Source organism: Sorex araneus, chromosome 10 (assembly GCF_027595985.1).
Source record: "Sorex araneus isolate mSorAra2 chromosome 10, mSorAra2.pri, whole genome shotgun sequence".
NCBI lineage: Eukaryota > Metazoa > Chordata > Mammalia > Eulipotyphla > Soricidae > Sorex > Sorex araneus.
In genome coordinates this window covers 58,544,109-58,569,865 of record NC_073311.1, presented here as the reverse complement: position 1 = coordinate 58,569,865, position 25,757 = coordinate 58,544,109, and the positions used below count along the sequence as shown (strand labels likewise).

Here is a 25,757-nt window from a genome sequence, read left to right as displayed (position 1 = left end):
TTGGAGATACACCCAGCTGTCCTCAGAGCTGACCCCTTACCCTATGCTCAGAGATCACTGCTAGTGGGACTTGGCTGGGGGACATGGCAGTGATGGGGACTGAAGCTGGGTTTGGCGCATTCAAAGCAGATGCTTTACTAGCTGGAGTATCTTTTCAGCCCCAGCATCTCACTTCTTGTGTGTGTGAAGTAAATTAGTTTTATTGAAAGAAATTCACCTGAGAAGTGTGAGAAGAACCAAAAAAGGACACAGGGAGGGAGGGAGGGAGGAGAGAGAGTATGAGGAAGAGAGGGAGAGAGGGAGAGAGCAAGGGAGAGAGGTGTTCAAAAGAGAAGATGGGTTTCGGTTTTTTTTTCTTTTTGGGTCACACCCGGCGATGCACAGCGGTTCCTCCTGGCTCTGCACTCAGGAAGTACTCCTGGCGGTGCTCAGGGGGCCATGTGGGATGCTGGGAATAGAACCTGGGTTGGCCATGTGCAAGGCAAATGCCCTACCCGCTGTGCTATCACTCCAGACCCAAGATGGGTTTCTCTGAAGTGGAAAAAGAACTTCTTTTGATTATAGCTTTTTAAAAGAGGTTGAAATTGAAAAGTGTGTCTTCATTCTTCTACTTTTTATAATGCTGAGGTATGTTACTTTTATCCCCATTTGTTCAGTTTTATTTTTTAAAATCTTAAATGGATGTTGAATCTTGTCAAATCTCCTTTCAGCATTTATTGATTTTTACTGAGTGATCATATATAAATATGTTTATATATATGTATATATATATATATATATTGATTATTTGGGCTGGAGTGATAGCACAGCGGGTAGGGCATTCACCTTGCACATGGTTGACCGGAGTTTGATTCCTCCGCCCCTCTCTGAGAGCCTGGCAAGCTACCGAGAGTTTCTCGTCTGCTTGGCAGAGCCTGGCAAGCTACCCGTGGTGTATTCGCTATGCCAAAAACAGTAACAAGTCCCACAGTGGAAACATTACTGGTGCCCACTCAAGCTAATCGATGAGCAATGGGATGACAGTGACAGTGATTTTATAAAATAAAATAATATATATTTAAATAAAATATATATATTTTTAAGTTTACTGATGTGTTTATATTGATTGTTCTGTGAAAATTGTCATCCCCAAATTAAGTCCCATTTTGTAACGTTATGTGAGTCTATCAACTTACTGTTGAATTTGTTTCACTAAGATATTCCTTGTCTTTTAAAATTAAACTATTTTGGAGAGGTGGGGTGGGGATTGATTCCCACACACAGGAGTGCTGAGGAGGCTGAGGGATGGGGGTTTTGTGGTGCTAGGGATTGAACTGGGTTAGTCACTTAACCTTCACCCATATACTGGCTCTTTACTAAGGGTTTCTTTTGTTTATTATTATTATTATTATTATTAGTAGTAGTAGTAGTAGTAGTAGTAGTAGTAGTAGTTTTTGGTTTTTTGGTTCGTAGTAGTAGTAGTAGTAGTAGTAGTAGTAGTAGTAGTAGTAGTAGTGGTGGTGGTGGTGGTACCAATGATATCCAACAGTAGTAGTAGTAGTAGTTTTTGGTTCGTGGTGGTGGTGGTGGTAGTAGTAGTAGTAGTAGTAGTAGTAGTAGTAGTAGTAGTAGTAGTAGTAGTAGTAGTTGTAGTAGTTGTTGTTTTTGATTCTTGGTGGTAGTGGTAGTAGTAGTAGTAGTAGTAGTAGTAGTAGTAGTAGTAGTAGTAGTAGTAGTAGTAGTAGTAGTTGTTGTTGTTGTTTTTGGTTCATGGTGGTAGTGGTGGTGGTGGTAGTAGTAGTAGTAGTAGTAGTAGTAGTAGTAGTAGTAGTAGTAGTAGTAGTAGTAGTAGTAGTAGTTTTTGGTTCTTGGGGACCCTCAGCAGTAGTCAGGTATTACTCAGGGCTTTGCACTCAGGAGTCTCTCCTGGCTATGCCAGGGGACCATACAGGATGGAGGGGTGGGGAGGGGGGAAATTGAACATGGGTTGGCCTCGTGTAAAGCAAGTGCCTTACCTCTTATCTTGCCATACTATCTGTTTGGCCCCCTAACTGAGATTTTCTTTAGGATATTTATGTACAAATTCATTGAAGATAGTTTTCCTTGGCGTGTCCTTGTCTGGCTCTACTTATCAAGGGGTTGTTGACGATACTGCAAATGACAGGGAATAGGTCATCTTGGCAGCCTTAGTGGAACTCATTAGTAAAAAACATATGGTTCTAGGCTTTTGTTTTGGGGGGTATTCCTGAGTATTGTTTCGATGTCCTTGCTTATAATTAATCTGCTTCTGTTTTCCATTTCCTCCTGGTTCAGTCTTGGGAGCTTATATGATTTTAAAAATGTACTCATTTTTCTAGATTATCCAGTTTAGTATTATATAATTGTTCATAGTAATATGTTCCAATTATTTGAATTTTTGTAATTTCAGTTATGATATTTTCAATCCTATATATAAGGGGTCTCTCTCTGTCTCTTTCTGTCTCTCTCTCTCTCTCTCTCTCTCTCTCTCTCTCTCTCTCTCTCTCTCTCTCTCGCTCTCTCGCTCTCTCTGTGGATCCAGAGAGAGGTTTTGTTATTTACAAGTATCTTTTTTGAAGAATCAGGTCCTGTTTTCTTTGCTTTTTCATACTGTCCTTTTTTATTTGTTATATTTCATCCCAATTTTTATTATTTCCTTTCCTGTAATAACTGGGTTTTATTTGTTCTTATTCTTCTTTTTCCTTTAGGTAAAAATTAGATTACTTATTTAAGATTTCCTTGTTTCCCAATGTGACCCCATTTGTTACAAATTTCTGATATCTCTTTTTGGATCACATCTGCCAGTGCTCGGGGCTCTGTGCTCTGTGCTTGGGGGTTATTCCTTTCAGAGCTGAGGGGATCAAATGGTGACAGGGATGGTGGCTGGACCTCACATGCAAAGCACACACTCAGTCTGTTGGGCTTTCTCTCCAGCCCCACAATTTCAGGACATCTAAATCTGAGCAAGTTCTCTTTCCCATAATCTCAATTTGTTTTGGTTCCACATTCTCATTTCTGTTGTCCAGATAACAAGATATTTGTATCTTCTCTGGCTCCTCCCCTTTCTTCATGATCTTCCTGTCAGTCACTTAATTCCCTGAAAAGTATACCTAGACCTCTGGTATTCATTTGCCCTTTCTTATTGCAATTATCTTTGTCCTTATTCACCTATTTCTCACTTACCAAGACTACTTGAATAATGTTTTCTAGTTCTAACCCCTGTCTCTAGAATCCTATAACTTCTGATTTATCAGTCAAAAATCCAAGATAGGTGATGGAACTCCCTTCATTGAAGTCATTCAAATTTCTAGGCTCTTGGGTTCACTGTATTTAGTGAAACATCCTCATTTTGGTGTAAATGTGTCGCCTTAACTACACAGAGTAACTTCGGCCCTGTTGTGTGCACAAACCTTCATCTATGCAGGCACATTAGTTTACCTCCATTTGCAACACAGGTTCTGCGCATGCTCTATAGGCCTCCGTGGATTGTTATTTTTCTATTATTTAGAAACGTCTTTCCCGCCCTTCCTCTCTACTGAATTTGTTTCGAAGGCTCTGCTTCCTTTCTGGAGAGTCAGAGATCTTTCGGATTAGGCTGAATGACGGCTTTCTGTACAACTCTCCTGTCTTGGTCTTACCTCTGTCACAGAACTTAGTACTCCGGGTGTTTGCTGTATTTTGTTCATACATGTGCTCAACAGAGTTTAAGTTCTTTGTGTTTTTGTTGTTGTTGGCTTGTTTCCTTTTTGGGGCCACACTTGGTAGTGCTCTAGGCTGACTCCTGACTCTGCACTCAGGAATCAGTCCTGGCGGTACGTGGGGACCCATACATAAGGGATGCCGGGGATTGAACCTGGGTCTTCGTGAACAAGGCAAGGTGTGTATCTGGTGTACCATCTCTGTGGCCCCAGTTTAAGTTCTTTGGCACAGGATCTGGTTATCCAATGCTGACTGGCATATTACCCACATGGTGCTTCGTCAATATAATTTCCCACATGCCTGTCCTAAGTAATGGGTGCATGAATGAAAAGATACCTGAACCCTGACTGATCATTTTCCCAGAATCAAGCATAGGGGAGATATATTTTCCATGGTAACTGGAGTTTAAATTAGGTTTTATTTTACCACTTGGAATGAGTTCTGAGACATCTCTGTACCTATTGAGAAAATTTTTCATTTTATACTATTATCATGACTAATTTTCTAATAATAGATTGCTCCCCTAGATCTGAATTTTATTGTAGTTTCTCTGGATTCTCTGAATTGATACCGACTTGCTTATTATGACTCTGTACAATATCTCAGGGAAAATGGATCCTTATTTCCTGCCAATATATGTGCTTGTTTCCCTGCCAACATATGTATGCACATGAATGCCCACATGCATGCATATGCACACACACGGAGTATGTAACAGCTGCCAAGTGCAGATTGCTTCTAAGAAGATGAACACAGCTCTCTACCTATTATGCAGCTGATTTGAGGTACCACGCACAACATTTCTCTGTATTGATGTGTTCCAGTCTTCAGAAAGGAGGCTTTGAACATGGTTGAATCTGCACATCCCCACATTATGGGCTCCTAGCGGGGTTCACTTAGTCACTTCTGTTCTTTGACCCTCAGCGATGTGGTTCAGGGGCCTCGTAAATTGGATTGCATGGGCAATAACTTTCAGTGGGGCAGGAAGACAGAGAGGGTAGATAATGTAAGTAATGAACAGATAAGTTCCTTTTTTAAATTATCGGGACATTTAATGTTTCTCCCTGCTTTGGTTCTCCTCCTAAGTCCGAATCTATTTTAACAACTACGCTTAGGGAAGCGGGCATTCGGTCACAATGTAGAGAAGTTAGAATTATGTCTTCTGGGAAATATCTGATATAATAATGGGTGTGATAAACATTTAAAACTGGGTGAATGGTCCCTGTGTTCTTTGGGAGCCTTCCATTATAGTTGGAATTGATTTTTTTTAATGACAGAAAAGCAGACAAAATACAGGCTTTTATGTTAGTGAATTCAGCTGGCAACACTCTTGAGTCTCTTACAGATGTTTTGCTTTTAAGCTAGATGGGAATTTCATGGATCGCCCCCCCTTCCCCCCCAGATTTTCCCAAGAGTAAATTAAAGGCATTGTGGCTATCTGAAGCATGCTGGGCTCTAGCAGGGCCGAGCCATTAACTCATACGAAACTCACAAAACTCTCGTGGCTTGTAAACCTGGATACTGATCATTCAAAGAAGATGGAATTTATGACCCATATCAAATATTTCTCATTTTATATCTGGGTCATGGAGGAAAAGGTTGAGTTCATTTGAAAATATTATAACAAGACTCACTTTGAGAGATATTTGGTACATACAAATTAGGCAAAAAAATAATCTTACAAGTTTTAATTTGATTTTTATAAAAAGCTTTACCAGGGAAGGTGAGTCTCAAGGTCTATTGAGTTTTTGATTTTTTAAAGTCTTTTGATGCTTTGAATATATATATATATATATATGTATACATATATATGTATATCCATTAGGTAGAAATATGATAAGAAGATAATTGATGTTAAAAGAATAAGACTGAGGAAATAAGGCACTGCTCTTCAATATATATTTACTCATTCTTATTCTTCTAACCAGTTCATAGTACTTGTGGTTTCTATTTCAGTTTCTGTGAGTCAAAGTCTAAGACTGCATGCTTAATATGAATATTAATAGTAATATTACTTTCCACTAAGGTCCACATTTTTCTCCTTAGACTAAAAGTTAGGACTTAATAATAAGAACATATTTTAACACATTTTAACTTATGATTTTAATGTTATTTTGTGAGTTTTTTTTACTGCTTGTTTATAATACTGTGCTGCACTATATTCCTAATTTTAGATGAAACATTACTAAACCTTTTATTCATTTTTGGTTTGGGGTTTTAGTGCTCAGAGCTTACTTCTGGCTTTGCTTAGGAATCACTGTCAACAGGGCTCAGGAAACCATATTCGGTGGTTAGGGATTGAACTCAAGTCAGTCACATGCAAGACAAGTGCCCTGCCCACGGTACTTTCTCTCTGACCCCTACACTAGAATGGAATCTCATACAATAAATTTAGTGGGCCCACACAATATAGCAGCAATCATTCTTTTTATATTAACTATTAAATAGAATTATTATAAACTGTAAACAAAATAGTATACAAATAGCTTTGTGTCCATGTAAAACATTCAATATTAGGGGATTTATTTATCAGGTTAATACAACTATTTTCATTTGATAGATGATGAAATAAAAGTCTTATTTAAGTAAAGTTATACACCCAATTATCTGACCAATAAAATGTCAAGCTAGGAATCTAGTGACCACAGCACCAAATTTCAGATTCTGCCTGAGACAATGAAATCATTGGGGTAGGGGGGACATAAGTGGTATGGATAAATAAGGCATGGTCACACACTTGTACCTTAATTGTTTGTAGTAGAAATAATATTCATAAAAAGGCACTAGAGCGGTCGTTTTCACTTATTGTAGTGACTCCAAACACCATGCTGATTTACCAAAGGCATTTCTTCCGCTACAGTTACTGCAGTCATTAGTATATGTGCCCAGAGGAATCACCACATCTTTCCTCCAGAGGATATTCCTGCAAGAGTCCCATCTCTGGCTTTGTGTATCAGTTCTTTCATCTTTGGATTAGATGGAGGAATCCTTTTATCAACAGACCTTGACTCAGCAATGCCCACATGTATTTATAAATATACCACAATCTATTTGAGTTGCTAGCAAGTTGCCTGAAAATTTTGATGTTCAGCTTCTTAGTCTGGAAAATAGACAAGTGATCAAAGGCAGAGATGAGGCAGAGTTAGCAAAAATCCTCGCCAGCATTGCCATATTGTTCAAATGAGATTGGATCATGGCGGCGCTTTAGAAACATCTGAAAGTCCAGTATAGATAATGCAGTCTCCCAAATTATTCTCTTTGATTTTCAACAAAAATACACTGAACTCACCCTGAATATATCAATATTATTGTGACTAGGAATGTGCGAGACAATAGTTATGAATTATTAAGAAATAAGTTTATAAAATATACAATGGTACAGTTCGTTCGTTCATGCCTTTCTGTTTTGAATAGCTCTTTGGGGAGCTCCAAGCTATTAGCAAAAACAGACGACTGAAAGAGAGACATAAATGAAGCTTATTATTTTTTTGCTGCTTTCCCAGTGGACTTACCATTTCCAGCAGGTTCAAGAGCAGGCAGCTGTGCTTTCTGACAATATTATAAGCTCGACAGCAAAGCTCTACAAAGCCTTGAAAATGCTGTGGGTTTTTCCCACCCTCTGTAATGAAGTACTCCATCTCCGAAGTGAAAATAAATGGAGCTCGGTCCCTATAAACCAGAAACAATAGCAACTGTGAGCAAGAGGGGAAATGGCTTGCAGGATATTAAGAGGCATTTAAACAACTTCGTTTCCCCTAAAAATTTAAATTATTTCCCTTCTACCTTGGTCATTGAGAAATAGCTAGGGGCACTTGCTATATTCAAATTTTATTTTATTAATGTAATGTTTATGCAGTAGAATAGAAGGTCATATTCTCTAAGGACAATATCCATTGTCCCATATAAAATTCCAAAATAAATTTGAATGGAATATTATCCCATAAAATAATTACAGTCAGTTGATGAGGAAGATTTGATTATGCATAAAATATCACTGTACCACTGTCTTCCTGTTGCTCATCGATTTGCTCGAGCAGGCACCAGTAACATCTCCATTGTGAGACTTGTTACTGCTTTTGGCATATTGAATACGCCACGGGTAGCTTGCCAGGCTCTGCCATGCAGACAGGCGAGATACTCTCAGTAGCTTGCTGGGCTCTCTGAGAGGGGTGGAGGAATCGAATCTGGGTCGGCGGCATGCAAGGTGAATGCCCTACTGCTGTGCTATCGCTCCAGCCCATATGTACTGTAAATTTTGAAATGATAGAACAGATTTTTGTATTTGACCTCATGATATTTTGTTTTGTTTTGGGGGCCCTTATTCAGTTGTGTTCAGAGCTTACTCTTGGCTTTGTGCCTAGGGATCGCTCCTGAGGGTGCTCCACAGTACTGGAGACCTACCCTAGGTGGGTTGTATGCTAGGCAAGTGACCTACCACCATACTATCTCTCTGCACCCCTCAAAACCTCTCCCCACCACACACATGCTGTATATTTTAAGTTCTTATTTTTTCTTAGATTATAAATTGTTCTTTAGGGGGAAAGTTTCAGGTGAAAAGTACAACATATCAAAACAAATTCTTTCAGAAGGTGATCTGTGAAAAAAAAATCAGATTTTACCATTTCCTCATTATATGCTTAGTAAGGTTGAACAAAGGTAGCTGTGTTTCATTTCACACTGGGACCAATAAAATGCTTATCAAAAGGAGGATACTATCAGAGAATTTCATAAAAAATATTGCATTCTGTAATCCCAAGGTTGAAGAACAGAAAACTAAAAGAAGCAGAGCTATTGCCCAATTTTCACAATTTTTCTCAGATCATTCTCATGTTATTTGAGACAGGAAGAAATCTGAGATGAAGCATTAGTATTTATTTCTAAAAGACTAGTAAAGGAAAGATTGGATTTGACAAGTTCCTGAGAGTTTCTCTTCTAAAGTGGTGAGTATGCTCTCTTCTCTACGGTAGAGGAAAACAAAATTGGCCAAAGAGATTTCTTTGGAAAGCTTTCATCATCGCAATCAAAGGGATGTGAAAACACATTGGCCCTTTCCATGGCCACCACGATTATAAAGCAGATAAAGAAACTTCATATTCAAAAAGCAAATCCACACATACAAATGTAACTAGATTATCAGTAATGTTGTGAAAACAAATTTCAGCTGTTTAAACATGATCATAGTTTAAATTTTCAGTGAATTTCATAAATGAAAGTATTTTCTTTCTATATGATTTATGATGCTCATTTCTGAGGAATTTTTTTTAAAGACAGATTACAGTTAAAACCAAACTCTGTGAGAAGACAAGATGGCCCGTATGTGACACAGACCTACCCATCTTTGCAGGTTGTGGGGTCAAAGCTCTGATGTGGTTTTCTAGACCCTCAACTGTAAACCTAACCCAAGGCCACAAATCTGATGTATTAGAGCTTCTGTCTGAAGTTTAAATAGTACTTATTTATTTATTTTTTTAATTTTATTTTTTTATTGAATCACCATGTGGAAAGTTACAAAAGTTTCAGGTTTAAGTCTCAGTTATACAATGCTCAAACACCCATCCCTTCACCAGTGCACATATTCCACCACCAAGAATCACGGTATACCTCCCCCCTTCCCCCCACCTCCCCAGCCCCCTACCCCGAATGTGTAACTGGTAAATTTTAATTTACTTTCACTTTACTTTGATTACAATGAAGTTTAAATAGTATTTAAACCTACAATTTAAATTGGTTGTGGCAAGAGGGAAGATTGTGTACTATCTGATCTCCCAGATTCTACCTGAATATGTACCAAGAATCTCTCACTTCTGATTGTCCGAACACATGATAGACATTTTAATATGTGACTATATTAATTTTTCTTCCTTAGTGCTATTTTTAATAAGTCATATATGTTATTGACTCTGTTTATTTTCTCTCATAAATATTGGACACATCTATCTCTCATATCGTTAAAATTAAGATATCACAATCATTTTTCTTACCAAAGGTCTCTTCTAATTAACCATTCTTGTCTAGACTTCTGCCCTTCCTTTCCTGACCTCCTTAATTAGCCCCACAACGAATACACTTTACATAGGTTCTAGTAGTTTTATAGCCCCTATCACATTATTTGCATGATTTCCAAGGAAAGAGAAAGTCTTTTCCCTCTCTCTCTGTACATTCTTAATGATTCGAACCACAGTTTGCTGGCATTCCATTAGATGCAGTGACTGCAACGGTAAGTAAACACAACTCACAAAATGAACATGTGGCAGTTTGACATTTATGTGAAAAGGCCATGTGAACAAATTTATTTGTTATGGTTCTGCCATTTTCTTGTTGGAATTAATATTACTTGATCCATCACTCCTTGAAATTATATCATTCTATGAAATACTTGAGAATAGAAGCGAAAATTGAGTTCGTTTCAAAAATGCCTGCATGCTTGGGGATCTTAAGAACATTTGTATCAAGAAGTCCTAATTATTATTATTTTTTAATTTTATTGAATCACTGTGAGATAGATACAAGCTTTCATATTTGGGTTACAATCACACAATGATCAAGCACCCATCCCTCCACCAGTGCACATTCCCCACGACCAATATCCCTGGTATACACCCCCCTTTCCCATCCTCTCCCTGCCTCCATGGCAGACAATATTCCCCATACTCTCTCTCTAGTTTTGGGCATCATGGCTTGCAACACAGACACTGAGAGGTCATCATGTTTGGTCCATTATCTACTTTCGGCATGCTTCTCCCATCCCAATTGATTCCTCCAGCCATCATTTTCTTAGTGATCCCTTCTCTATTCCATCTGCCTTCTCCCCTCTGCTCATGAAGCAGGCTTCCAGCTATGGAGCAATCCTCCTGGCCCTTGTATCTACTGTCCTTGGATGTCAGCCTCATGTGATGTTATTCTATACTCCACAAATGAGTGCAGTCCTTCTGTGTCTGTCCCTCTCTTTCTGACTTATTTCACTTAGCATGATACTCTCCATGTATATTCATTTATAACCAAATTTCTTTTTTAAATTTTTTTTAAATTTTATTGAATCACTGTGAGATAGTTATAAGCTTTCATGTTTGGGTTACAATCTCACAGTGTATCCATATATAAGCAAATTTCATGACTTCATCTCTCCTAACAGCTGCATTTTGTAGATGTACCAACATTTCTTTAACCAGTCATCTGTTTTAGGGCACTCGGGTTGTTTCCATATTTTGGCTGTTGTGAACAGTGCTGCAATGAATATATAGGTACAGATATCATTTCCACTGTTCTCTTTTGCATCCTCGGGATATATTCCCAGAAGTGTTGTTGCGGGGTAATATGGAAGCTTAATTTCTAGTTTTTGAGGGACTGTCCATATTGTTTTCAGAAAGGCTGGACCAGTCGGCCTTCCCACCGACAGTGAAGGAGCATCCCCTTTTCCCCACATCCACGCCAGCACTGGTCGCTTTTGTTCTTTTGAATGTGTGTTAGTCTCTGTGGTGTGACATGATATCAGATTGTTGTTTTGATTTGCATCTCCATGATGACTAGTGATGTGGAGCATTTTTTCATGTGCCTTTTGGCCATCTGTATTTCTTTTTTGAGGAAACTTCTGTTCATTTCTTTTCCCCATTTTTTGATGGGATTGGAGGTTTTTTTCTCATACAATTCTACAAGTATCTTGTATATCCTGGATATTAATCCCTTATCAGATGGGTATTGGGTAAATATTCTTCCCCATTCTGTGGGCTCTTTCTGTATTTTGGTCACTGTTTCTTTTGAAGTGCAGAAGCTTCTTAGTTTGATGTAGTCCCATTTGTTTATGTTTGCTTCCACTTGCATAGTCAGTGCTATTTCGTCCTCAAAGATGCTTTTAGCTTTATAACCAAATTTCCTGGCTTCATCTCTCCTAACAGTTGCATAGTATTCCATTATGTACATGTACCAAAGTTTCTTTAAGCAGTCATCTGTTCTAGGGCACTTGGGTTATTTCCAGGTTTTGGCTATTGTGAACAGTGCTGCAATGAAGATATAGGTACAGATGTCATTTCTACTGTGCTTTTTTGCAGTCTTGGGATATACTCCCAGAAGTGGTATTATGGGGTTATATGGAAGCTCAATTTCTAGTTCTTGAAGGACTGTCCATATTGTTTTCCAGAAAGGCTAAGAAGTCCTAATTATTAAGGAGACAAATTTACTCAATATAGGAAATAGCAGGGCAATTAATTTTGTGTTATTATTTATATACAAGCTTAGTTTTAAGCATACTATAGATATAATTTTTATGTAAAATAATTAAAATCAGGCTTGCACCCCAAATGTCTCATACCAAAGAGGGAATTGAAGTCCTTCTGATATCCTAGTTGGAATGCAAGTTGCCCCACTTATCATTTGCTGATTTGGGGTGGGGAGTAAAAACGTTTGTATTTTTACCCTGTATTTTTATGCCTTAAATATTTCATCTGATGATTGGAGAGATAAGAGAGGAGCTCAGGTACTGGCATTATTTGAGAATCCAGTAGCACATATGGTTCCCTAATCATGACTAAGAGTCACTCATCAGCAGACTCTAGAGCCAAGAATAACCCCTGAACACGGCCGGGTATGACCCCAAAGTCAAAACTTCAAACAAAATGAAAAAACTTGCATTTTGGAATTTTGGAATTGCAGCAATACTGTGAAAGATATTGTTGCAGGATGAATGTTGTAGACTGGCAGACAATTTTTGTAGCCCACACAGCCAACAGTGGAATAGTAGTTAGACTGGATAAGGAACTCTCAAAATTGAACAGTATTAACATCAGAGGAACTAGTAAGTAGGCAAAGGACAAAGAGAAATACCATGGGAAGAGGATATACAAGTGGCAAAAAAGCACATGATAATAGGTTCAACATTATTTGCCAAAAATGCAAATTAAAGCTAAATCCAGATTCTACTGTATTTTTTGCTAGACTGAAAAAACAAAACAAAACAAAAAAGCAAAAAAATAAAAAAACCCAAAACACCTGATAATACCAAATGCCAACGAGGATGTATAGAAACCAAGTCACTCATGTACTAATGGTGAAAAGTAAAATGATACAACCAGTCTGAAATGCCACTTTGAAGTTTTTTAAACAATAATGACAGCCACAAGTTACTACCATATAACTCACCATTTATACTTTTGGACAGTCTTCCCAGAAAAATGGAATCTTATGTTCACCAGAAACTTACATGCAAATACTCAGAGCATCTTTATTCATGAGAAGCAAAAAAGGAAAAGCCCAGATGTCCTTCATCAGGTGAATAAATGAGATTTGGTGTTCCTGTAACATGGACTATTATTTGTCAATTAAAGGAACACATTAGTGAGACACACACAGCTGATGCTCCAGAGAATTGGAGCCATTCCCAAAAAGTTACATGCTGTAAGATTCCATTTATGTGATATGCTTGAAAGGGCAATATTACAGAAATGTTGTGGTCCTCAGGCATAGGAGGAGGGCACAGGAGGTGAAGGGACAGTGAGTGTGATTACAAAAAGGGCAACATGAAGAATTCTGTGGTGGTGATCTTGATTCTGTCCCTCCACTATTTTCAGTATCAGTATCTTGGTTATGGATATTTAGTTTGATTTTGTGAGACATCGCCCTTGAGAAAAACTGCTCAAAGATGCATAAACTCTTTATGCTGTTGTTTGCAACTGCATATTAATCTATACTTAATCTCAAAAATATCAATGAAATTGAGGGGTAATTCTACAAATTTAGATATCGATAGAAGCATTAGATTCAGCTGATGCCAGTTTGGAGAGAGCAGAGATAAGACGAGATCTGGGAAATTGAAAAAGTACATGGGCCCCACCCAGTAGTGCTTACTTTTGACTTTGTGCTAAGGGATCATTTCCGGTGGGGCTTGGGGGACTGTATGGGGTACTGGGGATTGAACCTGTGTCTTTCACTTGCAAGGCAAGTGCCTTACCCACTGAATTCTTTCTCTGGGCCCATGATGTGGGAAATCTTAAACATTCTGTGACTTTGTAGATGGGGCTCATTCTAGGGGCTGGAGAGGTAGGACAGTAGGTAGTTGCCTTGTACATGGATGATCCAGCTTCTATGCCTAGCACCTCATTTGGTCCCCAGAGCATTGCCAGAAGGGTGAAAGAAGCTTGGTAATTGTGATGGATGCACTGTGAAACAGCTTCAGGTCTATATTCTTAAGTTAACAGCCTTTTTTTTGTTAAACTATTCCTTAAATACGCACACCTTTTAACAATTGATGGTGTTCAAAGTTTTGAACGTATAAGCTACTTAAGGAAACAATAATTCAGAGGAGCAATCCTTCAGATTTTAATTGCATCATCTTGAAATACTACTGAGCTTCATACCAGCAGTTCTAGGTAGTCTTTGGCCATACAAGGTTCAACACACCAATCCTTGGGAGACTTTAAAAGCTAGAGTGGGCATTTTAATAGTTCAACTGACTGTTCTATTACATGTCCTTTATTAACAAAGAGTAATTTTACCTGATTTACATGCAAAAATACTATATATGAAAAGAATATTAAATGAATAAGGGAGAGATTGTGCTACTTCAATATTTGGTCTTAGGTTCTGAATGCCTTTCACAGTACACTTGTATATATTTTGCTTTATACTTATAAATATAACTGTAAATTATATGTATGTCCTGGCAATATAGGCAGGGAAATTATGTTATCTGGTACTAAAAAAACCAGTATTCTGAGATGATTGAGAAATGGGAATATAAATTTCTTATGTGGGACCGTCCATGTCACCTCTTACTTCTTGTGATCTTGGGCAAGGTACAAGTAGGACATCCTTCCAGATTAGTTCTTGGTTTGTAAATTAGACATGGTAACAGTACTTGTCTCGAAGAGTTCCTGTGAGCATTAGTTTATGCAGATCAAGTACTTAATGGAATTTTGAAGGGTAATTTTGACAGTTTCCTTTATAAGTTGATCCTCCAAACTGAATAATGTAGTATCACACCCAGGACCACTTTTTTTCCCTGCCTCTCCTAGTGATAGTCTATGGTAATTTGAGTAATTGTCTCTTTCAATATTCATAATAAAGACAGGGGGTAGGGGAGTAGAGTGGAAATATCTCTATAGAATGGAAATATTCTCACTCCAAGGAGTTATGACAGTAGAATCCATCTGTGGGATGCTGAGAGCACACACATATTTCTCCTTTTCAGAGTGAAGCTCACCTGGTATTTGCCTGAGCAATTGCTAGGTCAGTATACTTTACTCCCAGATTTGAAAGACTTAGTGTTTATATATATGTTTGGATCTTGAGCTGAGAAATAGGGCCCGCTATGATGCAGAGTTTATATTTTATTATTGAAGTTGTTATTATTAATCGACTGAATTTCAAATGCTTTTGTCCCCAGGAAATATAGTTAATTAAAACAATTGGCTTAAAGAGTTCTGTAAGTTGCTAGTTCCTAGAACAGCTAAAGGTGATAATTGCTAACAAATAAGATGACTACAAAACAACATTGGAAATGCTTAAACCTACACATTTCCTGATGCTACTATTTACCTACATAGCAGGTAAGACTTTTGCTGTCCAGCATAAATGACTGAAGTCAGGGGTGCAGTAATAGTGTGGCAGTAGTGTGCTTGTCTTGCAGTCAACCCACGTTTGATCCCCAGCATTCCATATGGTCCCCACCATGAACTCTGCCAGCATGGATCCCTGATCACAGAACCAGGGCTAGTCCCTGAGCACTGCCAGGTCTTGGCCCCCAAAACCAACAATCAAACAAACACACAAAAATAATCAACAGAATTTAGGTGCAGAAAGCAGGTTGAAGGTAGAAATCAAGCACGGATTGAAAGCATTTCAATTACGCACGCATTGCTATTCAACGTGCATTATTAAAATGTCTTGGTGAAGTGTGACACAGACACGTCCTCCACATCATCTATCTTTGTTAAGTTCAACACCGGAGAGAGTGAGCGGAAGCAAATAGAAGCAGGTACTAGCTCTTCAACTGGACACTGGTTGAAGTCCCGTTACTCCCGGGCTTAGGGGAGATTTGTAATCTTTACAACTGGACTTGGCCTTGAGGTCAAGGTGATACTTAACTTGACAGGCCACTTGTACCTTCGACCAGCCGAAGGAACCAGCTGCTTTCTTCTATGTCTTCTGTCTTAAGTACGTTCAGTTCACAAGGGCACAGGCTTCTAGGTGGTGGGGAGCCCCAATCCTTCCACAAATCTTTACATTGCTCTTTTCTCTCCCCCCTTCTTTCTTCTCTCAAACATTCTTCTACCTTTCTCGACTTTCCCTCAGCCTTGTTATCTAAAATCCTGCAGGTCGCTCTGAAGAAAAATCATCTTTGTTTTATTTTAACCAGGGAGATTTTGTACTGAGAATGATGTGGATCTTACAAAGGGGTCACTTCAAAGAAACTAGGCAATGACACTTAGTGAAATAGTGAGATCAGGTGGAAGGGGAAGAAGTGACACAGAGAAGAAGGGAATAACCAAATAACTTTATCTCCTAGAATAGTCTGGGAGTTCTTTGGAAATGCAGAGTACTGTTGAAATGCCTGGAGTCATTTGCTTAAGATTGCCTTTTCCGCATGGCAGAGCCTGGCAAGCTACCCGTGGCTTGGGGGTATGCCAAAAACAGTAACAAGTCTTACAATGGAGACATTACTGGTGCCCTCTGGAGCAAATCGATGAACAACGGGAGGACAGTGCTACAGTGCTACAGTGCCTTTCCCAACTGCAAATCTCTGTGAAATGTAGAGTGTATCACTGTTTTAAAGTAATTTGGTTATTGTATAATAATATAATATTATTGTCTAATATGTAGCACTGTCATCCCATTCATTGATTTGCTTGAGCGGGCAGCAGTAACGTCTCCATTGTGAGACTTGTTGTTACTGTTTTTGGCATATAGAATACTCCACGGGTAGCTTGCCAGGCTCTGCTGTGTGGGTGGGATACTCTCGGTAGCTTGCCGGGCTCTCTGAGAGGGACAGAGGAATTGAACCCGGTTTGGCCGCATGTAAGACAAACGCCCTACCCTCTGTGCTATCACTCCAGCCCTTGTCTAATATGATCATTATAATTTTGGCTTGTTTTGTGCCCTCTCAACCCACCCCCAGCAGTGCTCAGGGATTACTCCTGTCTCTGTGCTCTGAACTCACTCTTGGTAATGCTCAGGGGACTGAACATTTAGCTTACATGGTACTGGAGATTAAAATTCAGGTTGGCCATGAAGACAAGAAACTACTGACTCTCCAACCCTTATAATTGGTCATTTTAACTATTTTAAAGACAGAGTTCAGTGGTACTGAATACATTCCTAATGTTGTGCATTTGTCATTGCAATTCACGTCCATAATGCTTTACACCATATAAAACTGAAACTCTATACCCATTAAACAAAAACCTCCATCCCTCCACCCCACCCCACAGATGCTGATTTTCTGGATATTTTTTTCTCTATGATTTTCAACAGCAAGGTTCATCTATGCTGAAAGTGTATGGCAGAATCTCGTTTCCCTCTAAGACTGCAAATATTTTATTGTATATGTATATATATGCATAAAAACCACCCGCTCTTTAGCTGTTCATCTGCTGATGAACACTTGTGTTGTTTCCACATTTTAGTTATTGTGAATAATATTAGTATAAATATTTTTGTACAAAAATCTATTTGAGAACTGCTTTCAGTGGTTTTTATTTTTTTTGGTACATCTCAGAAGTGGAATTTCTAGATTGTTTAGTAATTTTGTTTTAATTTTTAAGGAACTGTCCTGCTGCTTTGCACCGCAGCTGTAGTATTTTACACTTCCACCAACAGTGTAAAAGGCTTCAATGCTCCACACACCTCCTGCCAACATTTCTTTTCTTTGATTTTCTTTTTCTACAGCGGCTATCCTAATGGCTATGAAGTAGTCAGCATCTAATTTTAGATCTCAACCCCCAGACTCCCACATGTTGTGTGATCTGTGTTTAAATCTCAGTCAATTTCTAGCTAAAAGAATTGAATATAGCAAGTCTTTAATAATTTGTCTTCAAAAAAGTAGAATTTTCTCATGTCAAGGGAAGTAAATTTATGATAATTTTGAGATTGATTCTTTAATCCACCAAAATTGATCCTTGATAAAGGATAGGCATCCTAGTTCATGCCAAAAGTACAAAGATGTTCTTCGACATTCAGAAAGGTATTGAAAAGTATATCACTTCTAGAATATTCAGGTCCTGTTATTTGAATAAAAGGATCCACAATGTTTTTTAATAAATAATTTTGTGACTCATAGACAAATGAAACTCACCAAATTTCAAAGAATGCTATCACAGTATACTTACATTAATGTGAAGAACATTAGTATTTATGTAGCATTTGATCACTGAGAATATTGTATCAAACCAGAATCATTTTTATAGTTAAAAATTAATATTTCAATCTGCTAAGGAAGTTTTTCTTTTTCAAAGATGTTTTTAAATTGAGATAATTTAGGTATAAACATGATGGTACTCAAATCATCTTTAAGGCACACATATGCCTTAAAGATAAGGCATTTTGGTAATTTTTAAATTTTAAGAAACAATAATTATCTAGAGAAGCCATCTCATTTCTGTGACTTCATTTAGAATACCTTTGTTATAATCACAACAAATATATATATATATATATACATACACCATGCACATCCATATGTGTATGTATATATATATATATATACATACACATCCATATGTGTATATATGGATAGAGCGATATGGACTGGAGCAATAGCAGAGGGTAGGGTGTTTACCTTGCACAAGGCCGACCCAGATTTATTCTTCCATCCCTCTCAGAGAGCCCAGCAAGCTATTGAGAGTATCCTGCCCGCACGGCAGAGTCTGGCAAGCTAACTGTAGAGCATTCGATATGCCCAAAACAGTAACAAGTCTCACAATGGACAAATTACTGGTGTCCGCTTGAGCAAATCGATGTGCAATGGGATGATAGTGATACGGTGATACAGTGATATGTCTATCAGTTCATTTGCTCTTCAAAATCGATCTCTTCAAAATGAATCCATCTAATACAAGACTAAACTAAAGCACATGGAAACCGTTTTATCATACCATAAGCAGATGATAGTGTAGGATTAAAAAATATCTTACATATCCAAGTTCTATAAAGAAACTCTCAGAACTCAATAGCAAAAAATCCAATGATCTTATCCAAAATTGGGAAGAGAAGATGAAGAGGCATTTTCCCAAAGAAGACATGCAGCTGTTCAATAGGCATATGAAAAACTGCTCATACTCATGACTAGGGAAATGAAAATCAAAACAACATTGTGTATAATCTCAGCTTCATAGTGTAATGGTTAGCACTCTGGACTCTGCTATTTCAGGGCAGTGAAAAATAGCACATATATCAAAAAGTATGGAAACAGTCACTGTTGGTGGAGTTGTGGTGAGCAAGGATCCCCCATTTATTGTTGGTAGGAATGTCATCTGGTTCAACCTCTCTGGAAAGCAACATAGAAATCTCTCTTAAAAAAAAAAGAAATAGAATTCCTGTTGAACCCCATGATACCACTTTTGGGATCTAATCCCCAAACATAAAACCATTAATTTGAAAGGATATATGCACGCCTTTGTTCACTGAGTGCTTAATGTGACAGCAAATATATTTAAACAACCCAAGTGCTCAAATACAGATGAATGGATCAAGAAGTTGTGGTACAAGTTGTGGCAGCTGAAGAATACCATACAGCTCTAAAAATGAACAAAATCACGCAAGTTTCTGTGGCACGGATGAAACTAGAGGATATTATGCCATGTGAAGGCAGGCAAAAGGCACAGATAAAGAATGATCTCTCTCATTCTTTAAAGATACAAAACAAAGTTGTCTTTAAATAGCAAGGCAGAAACAAAAGGCTAATAAAGGCAACAGAATGAGAAAATGAACCTGCATAGCTGAGTTTGGGAGAGTGGGGGGAGAGGGAATGTTGAGAGGAAAGAGTTTGGGGACCTTGTGGGAGGGAGGTGCGTACACTGGTGATGGTGTGAGGCTGGGATTATGTACACATGAAACCATAATTAACATATTGTAAATCATGACACTTCAATCAAGATAGATAGTTAGGCATAAAGCTAAAGGACGATGAAATAAACTTTGATGTCAGTGAAAAAATATTTTAAAAGATCCCAGCCAGTCTGTGTCCATAACTGACCATGACCAATTCTCATGCTGCCTCTAAAATTATCTAGAAAGAAGACTACAAGAAAGAACTCATGCGAATCTGACATTATCAAGGTGAGGAAAGATGTAGATCAGTTTAAAGTTTGGGTGGGAGCACACCCAGAGGTGCTGGGGGTTTGCTCGTGGCTCTGGGTTCAAGGGTTGCTCCTGGTGGCTCTCTGAAAACCGTATTATACCAGGGGCAAATTTTTGTGCTGTGTCATGCAGGCAGGCTCCTTAACCTTTGTACTATCTTTCCAGCCCTGTGATTTTGCAAACACAACTTGCTTTTTGTGGTTCTAGGGATGAAACCCAAGTCTCATGCATGCTGGGCATGCACTTTATCACTAAGCCATATCCTTCGCTCTGGGCTTCTTAAGATTTTTGTCACTCATTTTTTCCCCAAGAAATGCAGCATGTGTGAACACTGCCAAATACTTTGGATTTACCACACGTTTGATTTTTAGCTCATTTTTGGCTGTTTCATCTTCAGAAACCTTGTACTGTTGCCACATTCAGCTACACCCCCATGGGGTCGTGACTTATGTGGGAATAATAGTTCGAATGTAACAATAAATGTATGAAACAATGAGCTATGGGAGCATAAATATCACCAGTAAAGCTCTTCCTTAATTTGTCCTCTTCTATAAGAAAAATCAACATCAAGAAATTATTATGTCCAATTTAGAGTTTATTGCAGCATGTATTTTATGTAATTAAAAATAGAGAAAACCTCAGTAGAGAGGAACTATGAAAATGTGTGGAGACATAATTGTTAGCCATCTAATTTGAATCTTTGAGAAAACACTTATAAATGAAGATAGTAATTTCTTAGAAGAAAAATCAATTGGTCTCAAAAAGTTGGTGAAATTCTTCATTATTTCTATCCATTATGGGATAGACAAAATTTTCTCAAGAATCTTTAAGTAGCCCCGGGCTAAACTCTTTTTTTTTGTATCTATTAATATGTTTATTTAAATCTATGAAGAATATAATATTAGGGAATTTATAGACTAAATAACAGTGAAGACAAATACAGAAAGGGAACATACTCTTCTATATGTAGTAGTACTTTCGTAGCACTGCTGTCCCATTGTTCATCAATTTGCTCAAGCAGGCATCAGTAATGTCTCCATTGTGAGACTTGTTACTGTATGCATCACGAAATATACATGTATCATTGCATATATGTGTTTATTTTATGCAGCATTGGTGTTGTTTATCTGGAGAACTTCGATGACTAAGAGTTAGAAAATCACTTTTATGTTGTGGGATAGCATAACATGGCTTGAGGCACTATTATGATTACCAGGTTCAAGAGATTTATTCAATTTATTCACTATATTGAAAATTCCAAAGTAAGATAAAATCTAGGTGCATTTTTTCTTGCTCTAATGTAGTTAGACCTTTTATCAGGTGAAACAAGTATAAATTCATCAGTAAATATTGCTAGAGAGGCCTCAGTTCTTGTAAAATTTCCTAAAATACAACTGGTGTTGAGATTGAGAAAGCTTAAGGAGGTTTTATAATTTCTTTCTCCTTTTGATATTTAAAATTTTTATTTTATTAAGATACGATGATTTGCAAAGCTGCTTGTAATAGAGTCGTGTTTCAGGCATACCATGTTCCAACACCAATCCCACCACCCATGTCCCCTCCCCTCTGCTAATCTTCCCAGGTCCCCTACAACCCTACAGCTTGTCCTCTTGGTAGACACATAAAAAATTTGTTTCATATTACTTGCTCTAGCTAAACTTAAAGGAATGGCAAATGGAATTATAAGAAAATAAATCTTTAGAAGTGAATTTGTGATGATTGATTGTCATATGATTTTAACCTTTCTTAATCTAGTCAGTGACTGAGTGCCATACTCAACGTCACATGTTAGGAAGCTGATCCTATCCTTTAAAGAAGCTCTTTTAACACTTCTTACAGAACTGGTTTCAAGACTATAGATTTCCTAAGCTATTGCCTGTCCATGAAGCTCTCTATTGTTTCTTCAAATCTGAATGATAACCTTGCCGGACAGAGTATTCTTGATGATGTGTTCATTTCCTTGAGGTTTTGTACTATATCCCTCCATGCATTTCTGGCTCTCAGAGTCTCCTTTGATAGATCTGCTGTGAATCTTATAAAGGACTTTCTTTCGTATGCAAGTTCTTTTTTGTTTGATCTTCCTGCTTTCAGTATTCTGTCTCTGTGTTTGATTTTGTCATTTTGAGAACTGTGGTTGGAGTTTCCTAGTGGAGTCTACTTTTGCTGGGAAACTTCAGACCTCTTGGATCTTGGTGCCTGTAATCCTAAAATCTGAAATTCCTATAGATAATCATCTGTAAATGATTTAATTTTAACTATTATTAACTTTAAGTATATTTCTTTATCAAAGTTGTCTTCCTGTTCTTCAGGCACTCCAATGATTACAATATCACTCCTCTTGACCTCATTTCACAGTGCTCTGGTGTGCTGTTCATTTCTTTTCAGACTATTATCTACCTTCTGCTGTTTCCTAATGATGGTTTCCTCCTTCTAATCTTGGAACTCCTTGATATTTTGCTCAGTTGCTGTTATTCTGTTGTTCAGAGCTTCTGTTGAGTTTTAATTTTAATAAATCCTCTCATACTCTTCATTTCTGTCATTTCTGATTACAGTTTTCTCATTTCAATTCTTACATTTTCTTGTGCCTTGCTAATTACCTGTGCCATAGTTTCTTTGCGTCCTTTAAACATCTCATCATGGTGTCACTAGAAAAATTTCTGGAGGACGTACTCAGTTAGTTAGTGTTGTTTGTGTCTCCAGTGTTATTATGTTCACTCATTGAACTTGGTAGGCCTCTTCATTTTTTTTAATCCTATTTGTTTTCTAGTGATGGGTTGAATATTTGTAGTTAGAAGCCTGAAAAATGTTGGAGATGAGACTGGGTTGCTCTTTTGCTCTGCCTGTCTTCACTGAATGACAGGAAGTCTAACAGTGAGCAAGGTATAATTTACTGAGTTGATCTGTCACTCCAGGAGCTGTGGTGTGGGCCCATTAACACAGCATGGGATCGGTGTGGAGTCTGCTGAGACCTAGCCCGAAGGGAGGGCCTCTGCCTCCCAACTTGGTGTCATCCAGGTGATGTCAGCCCGAGACTGGTCTCACCTAGAAATGCAGAGCAACAAGCAAAAGGTCAGGAGCTGGGGAATGAGCCCCTTAATCTGGTGCAGGTAGGCTGTACAGACTCAAAACTATTTTTTGTTTATTTTGGGACCATGCCCAGTGATGTTCAGGGCTTACTCCTGGCTCTGAACTCAGGAATCACTTTTGGTGGGATATAGAAGACTATAGGGGTTCCTGGAATGAAACCCGGGTTGGCCATGTGCACGGCAAACTCCTTACATATAATACTCTCATCCTTGGGCTAAACATTCCTGTGACTTAATATGCCTGTGTAAATTCTCTTTAGGTAATCTCATCATTTTTAAATGATGAGATTATTGAAATACTGCCGGGAGCCAGTGCCTGGGAACGGCCAGGAACCAATGCTTGGGAATCAATATGTCAGTACAAACTGACCTGTAACTAAGGAACAACCCCTTCTTGGGAAAAATATCAAAGTACCTTTTGAAGGTTGCAGAACAATGCCCAGGGAAACTGCCATCAGGGCCCACATCCAGTTTTGTTAAACATTTGCATTCTTTGCTTTTCTCCCATTCTGCCCACTTCCTCATACAATCAATTATAAAAGACTAACTTAGGAGAAGTAAAACTGGAGCTTGCTCCCATTCTTCTTGTGTCCATCTCATTCTTTTGTGCCTGTATGTCTGTCTCTTTCTTCTTGTGTCTGTCTCCTTTTCACTCGCGCACCCTCTCCTGGATACCCACATTGACCAAGTCCCGCTGGATGGGACAATATATCATATGTAAAATCTTTTGTAAAGTACAGCTGGTCACGGCAGAGCCTGGCAAGCTACCCGTGGCATATTTGATATGCCAAAAAACAGTAGCAAGTCTCACATGGATATATTACTCAAGCAAATCAATGAGCAATGGTATGAGAGTGATACAGTGATATGGCAGGTAGGGCATTTGCCTTGCATGTGGCTGACCTGGGTTCGATTCCTCTGTCTCTCTCGGAGAGCCTGGCAAGTTAGCAAGAGTATTCCGCCCACACGGCAGAGCCTAGCAAGCTACCCTTGGCATATTCGATATGCCAAAACCAGGAACAACAAAGTATTACAATGGAGATGTTACTGGTGCCTGATCAAGCAAATCGATGACCAAAGGGACGACAGTGCTACAGTGCATCCTTAACCAAGATGTGATATTCCATTTTACTTGTCAAAGTTAGTAGATGTATAGAAGCTACAGATTTGATTTAATAATGGAAACAGACTTTCTGGAAAATGGAATGGCTTAGGGCATGGGTTCTAAAAGTATCTGGATCCGCTCAATATAATTTCACAAACAAGGAAGTCAGTGCTTTCAGAAATTGCTAAATTGGCCTATAGAGCCAATTCCAACATGGCTTTTGTATATATCTGGCTTCCCCACACCAACAATGAATTTCTGGACCCAAACAGGGTCTGTGCTCAGTTCTGTTCAGTTCCAGGATTTGTGTTCAGTTCTGCTCAATTCCAGGATTTGTGTGCAGTTCTGCTCAATTCCAGGATTTTGTGTAGTTCTGTTCAATTCCAGGATTTGTGTTCAATTCTGCTCAATTCCAGGATTTGTGTTCAGTTCTGATCAATTCCAGAATTTGTGTGCAGTTCTGATCAATTCCAGGACTTGTGTGCAGTTCTGCTCAATTCTACCCCACACGTCCAGAGAAAGCACCAGATTCCACAGTAATGTGTGCAGTCTCCCAAGACTGCTCATTTGAAAATTAATCACAAGTCTAGCTCTTATACCTGTGCGATATAAATCAGAGTTTCCAAGACCCTCCTCCTCAGTTTAGATTAATTTCCTAGAACGCAGGGAACCTGCTAACTCACTGATTTATTGCAAAGCATATTACTCAGGAATAGCCATTTGGAAGGATTCATAAGCAGGTCACATGAAAAGTACACAGAGCTTTCCTGCCACACTTTGGCAGGCATTCTTCCTAAATATCATCTATTTACTAATCCAGATGCCTCTCTGAATCTCAGTCCCAGACTCTGCCACATTGCAGGAGGTCAGATGCAGAGCTAGAAGTCCCATTTCTCACAGTCCCATAGGTAGTTCTGGCAACCAGCTCCCATGCTTCCCTGCTGCCCAAAGCACTTGACTGAATTAAATAAAAAATCACACACACACGTTAATCACTTTTCATAACTCAAGAAATCCAAAGGGTTTGGGGAGCTATGACTCAGGAAATGCACACTAAATATGTCTGAGGGATATATTGTAGCCTTTTGAATGATATGATGTGTTTTATTTCTTACCAATTTCAAGATTTTAATTTTCCTAAATAGAATCACACAGGTGGTCAGCATAAGGCACTATGGATTGTGATACAAGCATGAGAATAAAAAGCTGGTGTAAGATCAGTGTTTTTCCCATGAGTGTTTTACTTCGAGGAGAAAGAAGTTGCCTGGTGCTTAACTTTTTAATTTACTTTTTATTCTTTTTTTTTTTTTTTTGGCCATACCCAGCAATACTCAAGGGTGACTCCTGGCTCTGCACTCAGGAATCACTCCTGGTGGTACTCAGGGGACCACATGGGATACCAGGGATCGAACCCAGGTCTGCCACATGCAAGGTAAATGACTTAACCGCTGTATATCTCTGGCCCCAACTTTAAAATTTTTTAGACAATGGAGTTTTAGTGAACAAATGAATGAATGAAGGAAGCTTTACTCTTTTAATTGATTTTCTTTAGTTCACAATATTATAGGATTTTAAGTTTATAAAAT

General features: G+C 38.4%; 1 protein-coding gene across 2 annotated transcripts in view; it reads right to left on the bottom strand.

The window, feature by feature from the left end:
* PIK3C2G (phosphatidylinositol-4-phosphate 3-kinase catalytic subunit type 2 gamma) overlaps positions 1-25,757 on the bottom strand; it is a 361,549-nt gene that overhangs the window by 94,251 nt on the left and 241,541 nt on the right. For both annotated transcript variants that reach the window (XM_012933403.2, XM_004611287.3), the window contains one exon: positions 7,209-7,365. In XM_012933403.2, the coding sequence (XP_012788857.2) occupies positions 7,209-7,365 (157 nt within the window). The remainder of the gene's footprint in view (positions 1-7,208; positions 7,366-25,757) is intronic.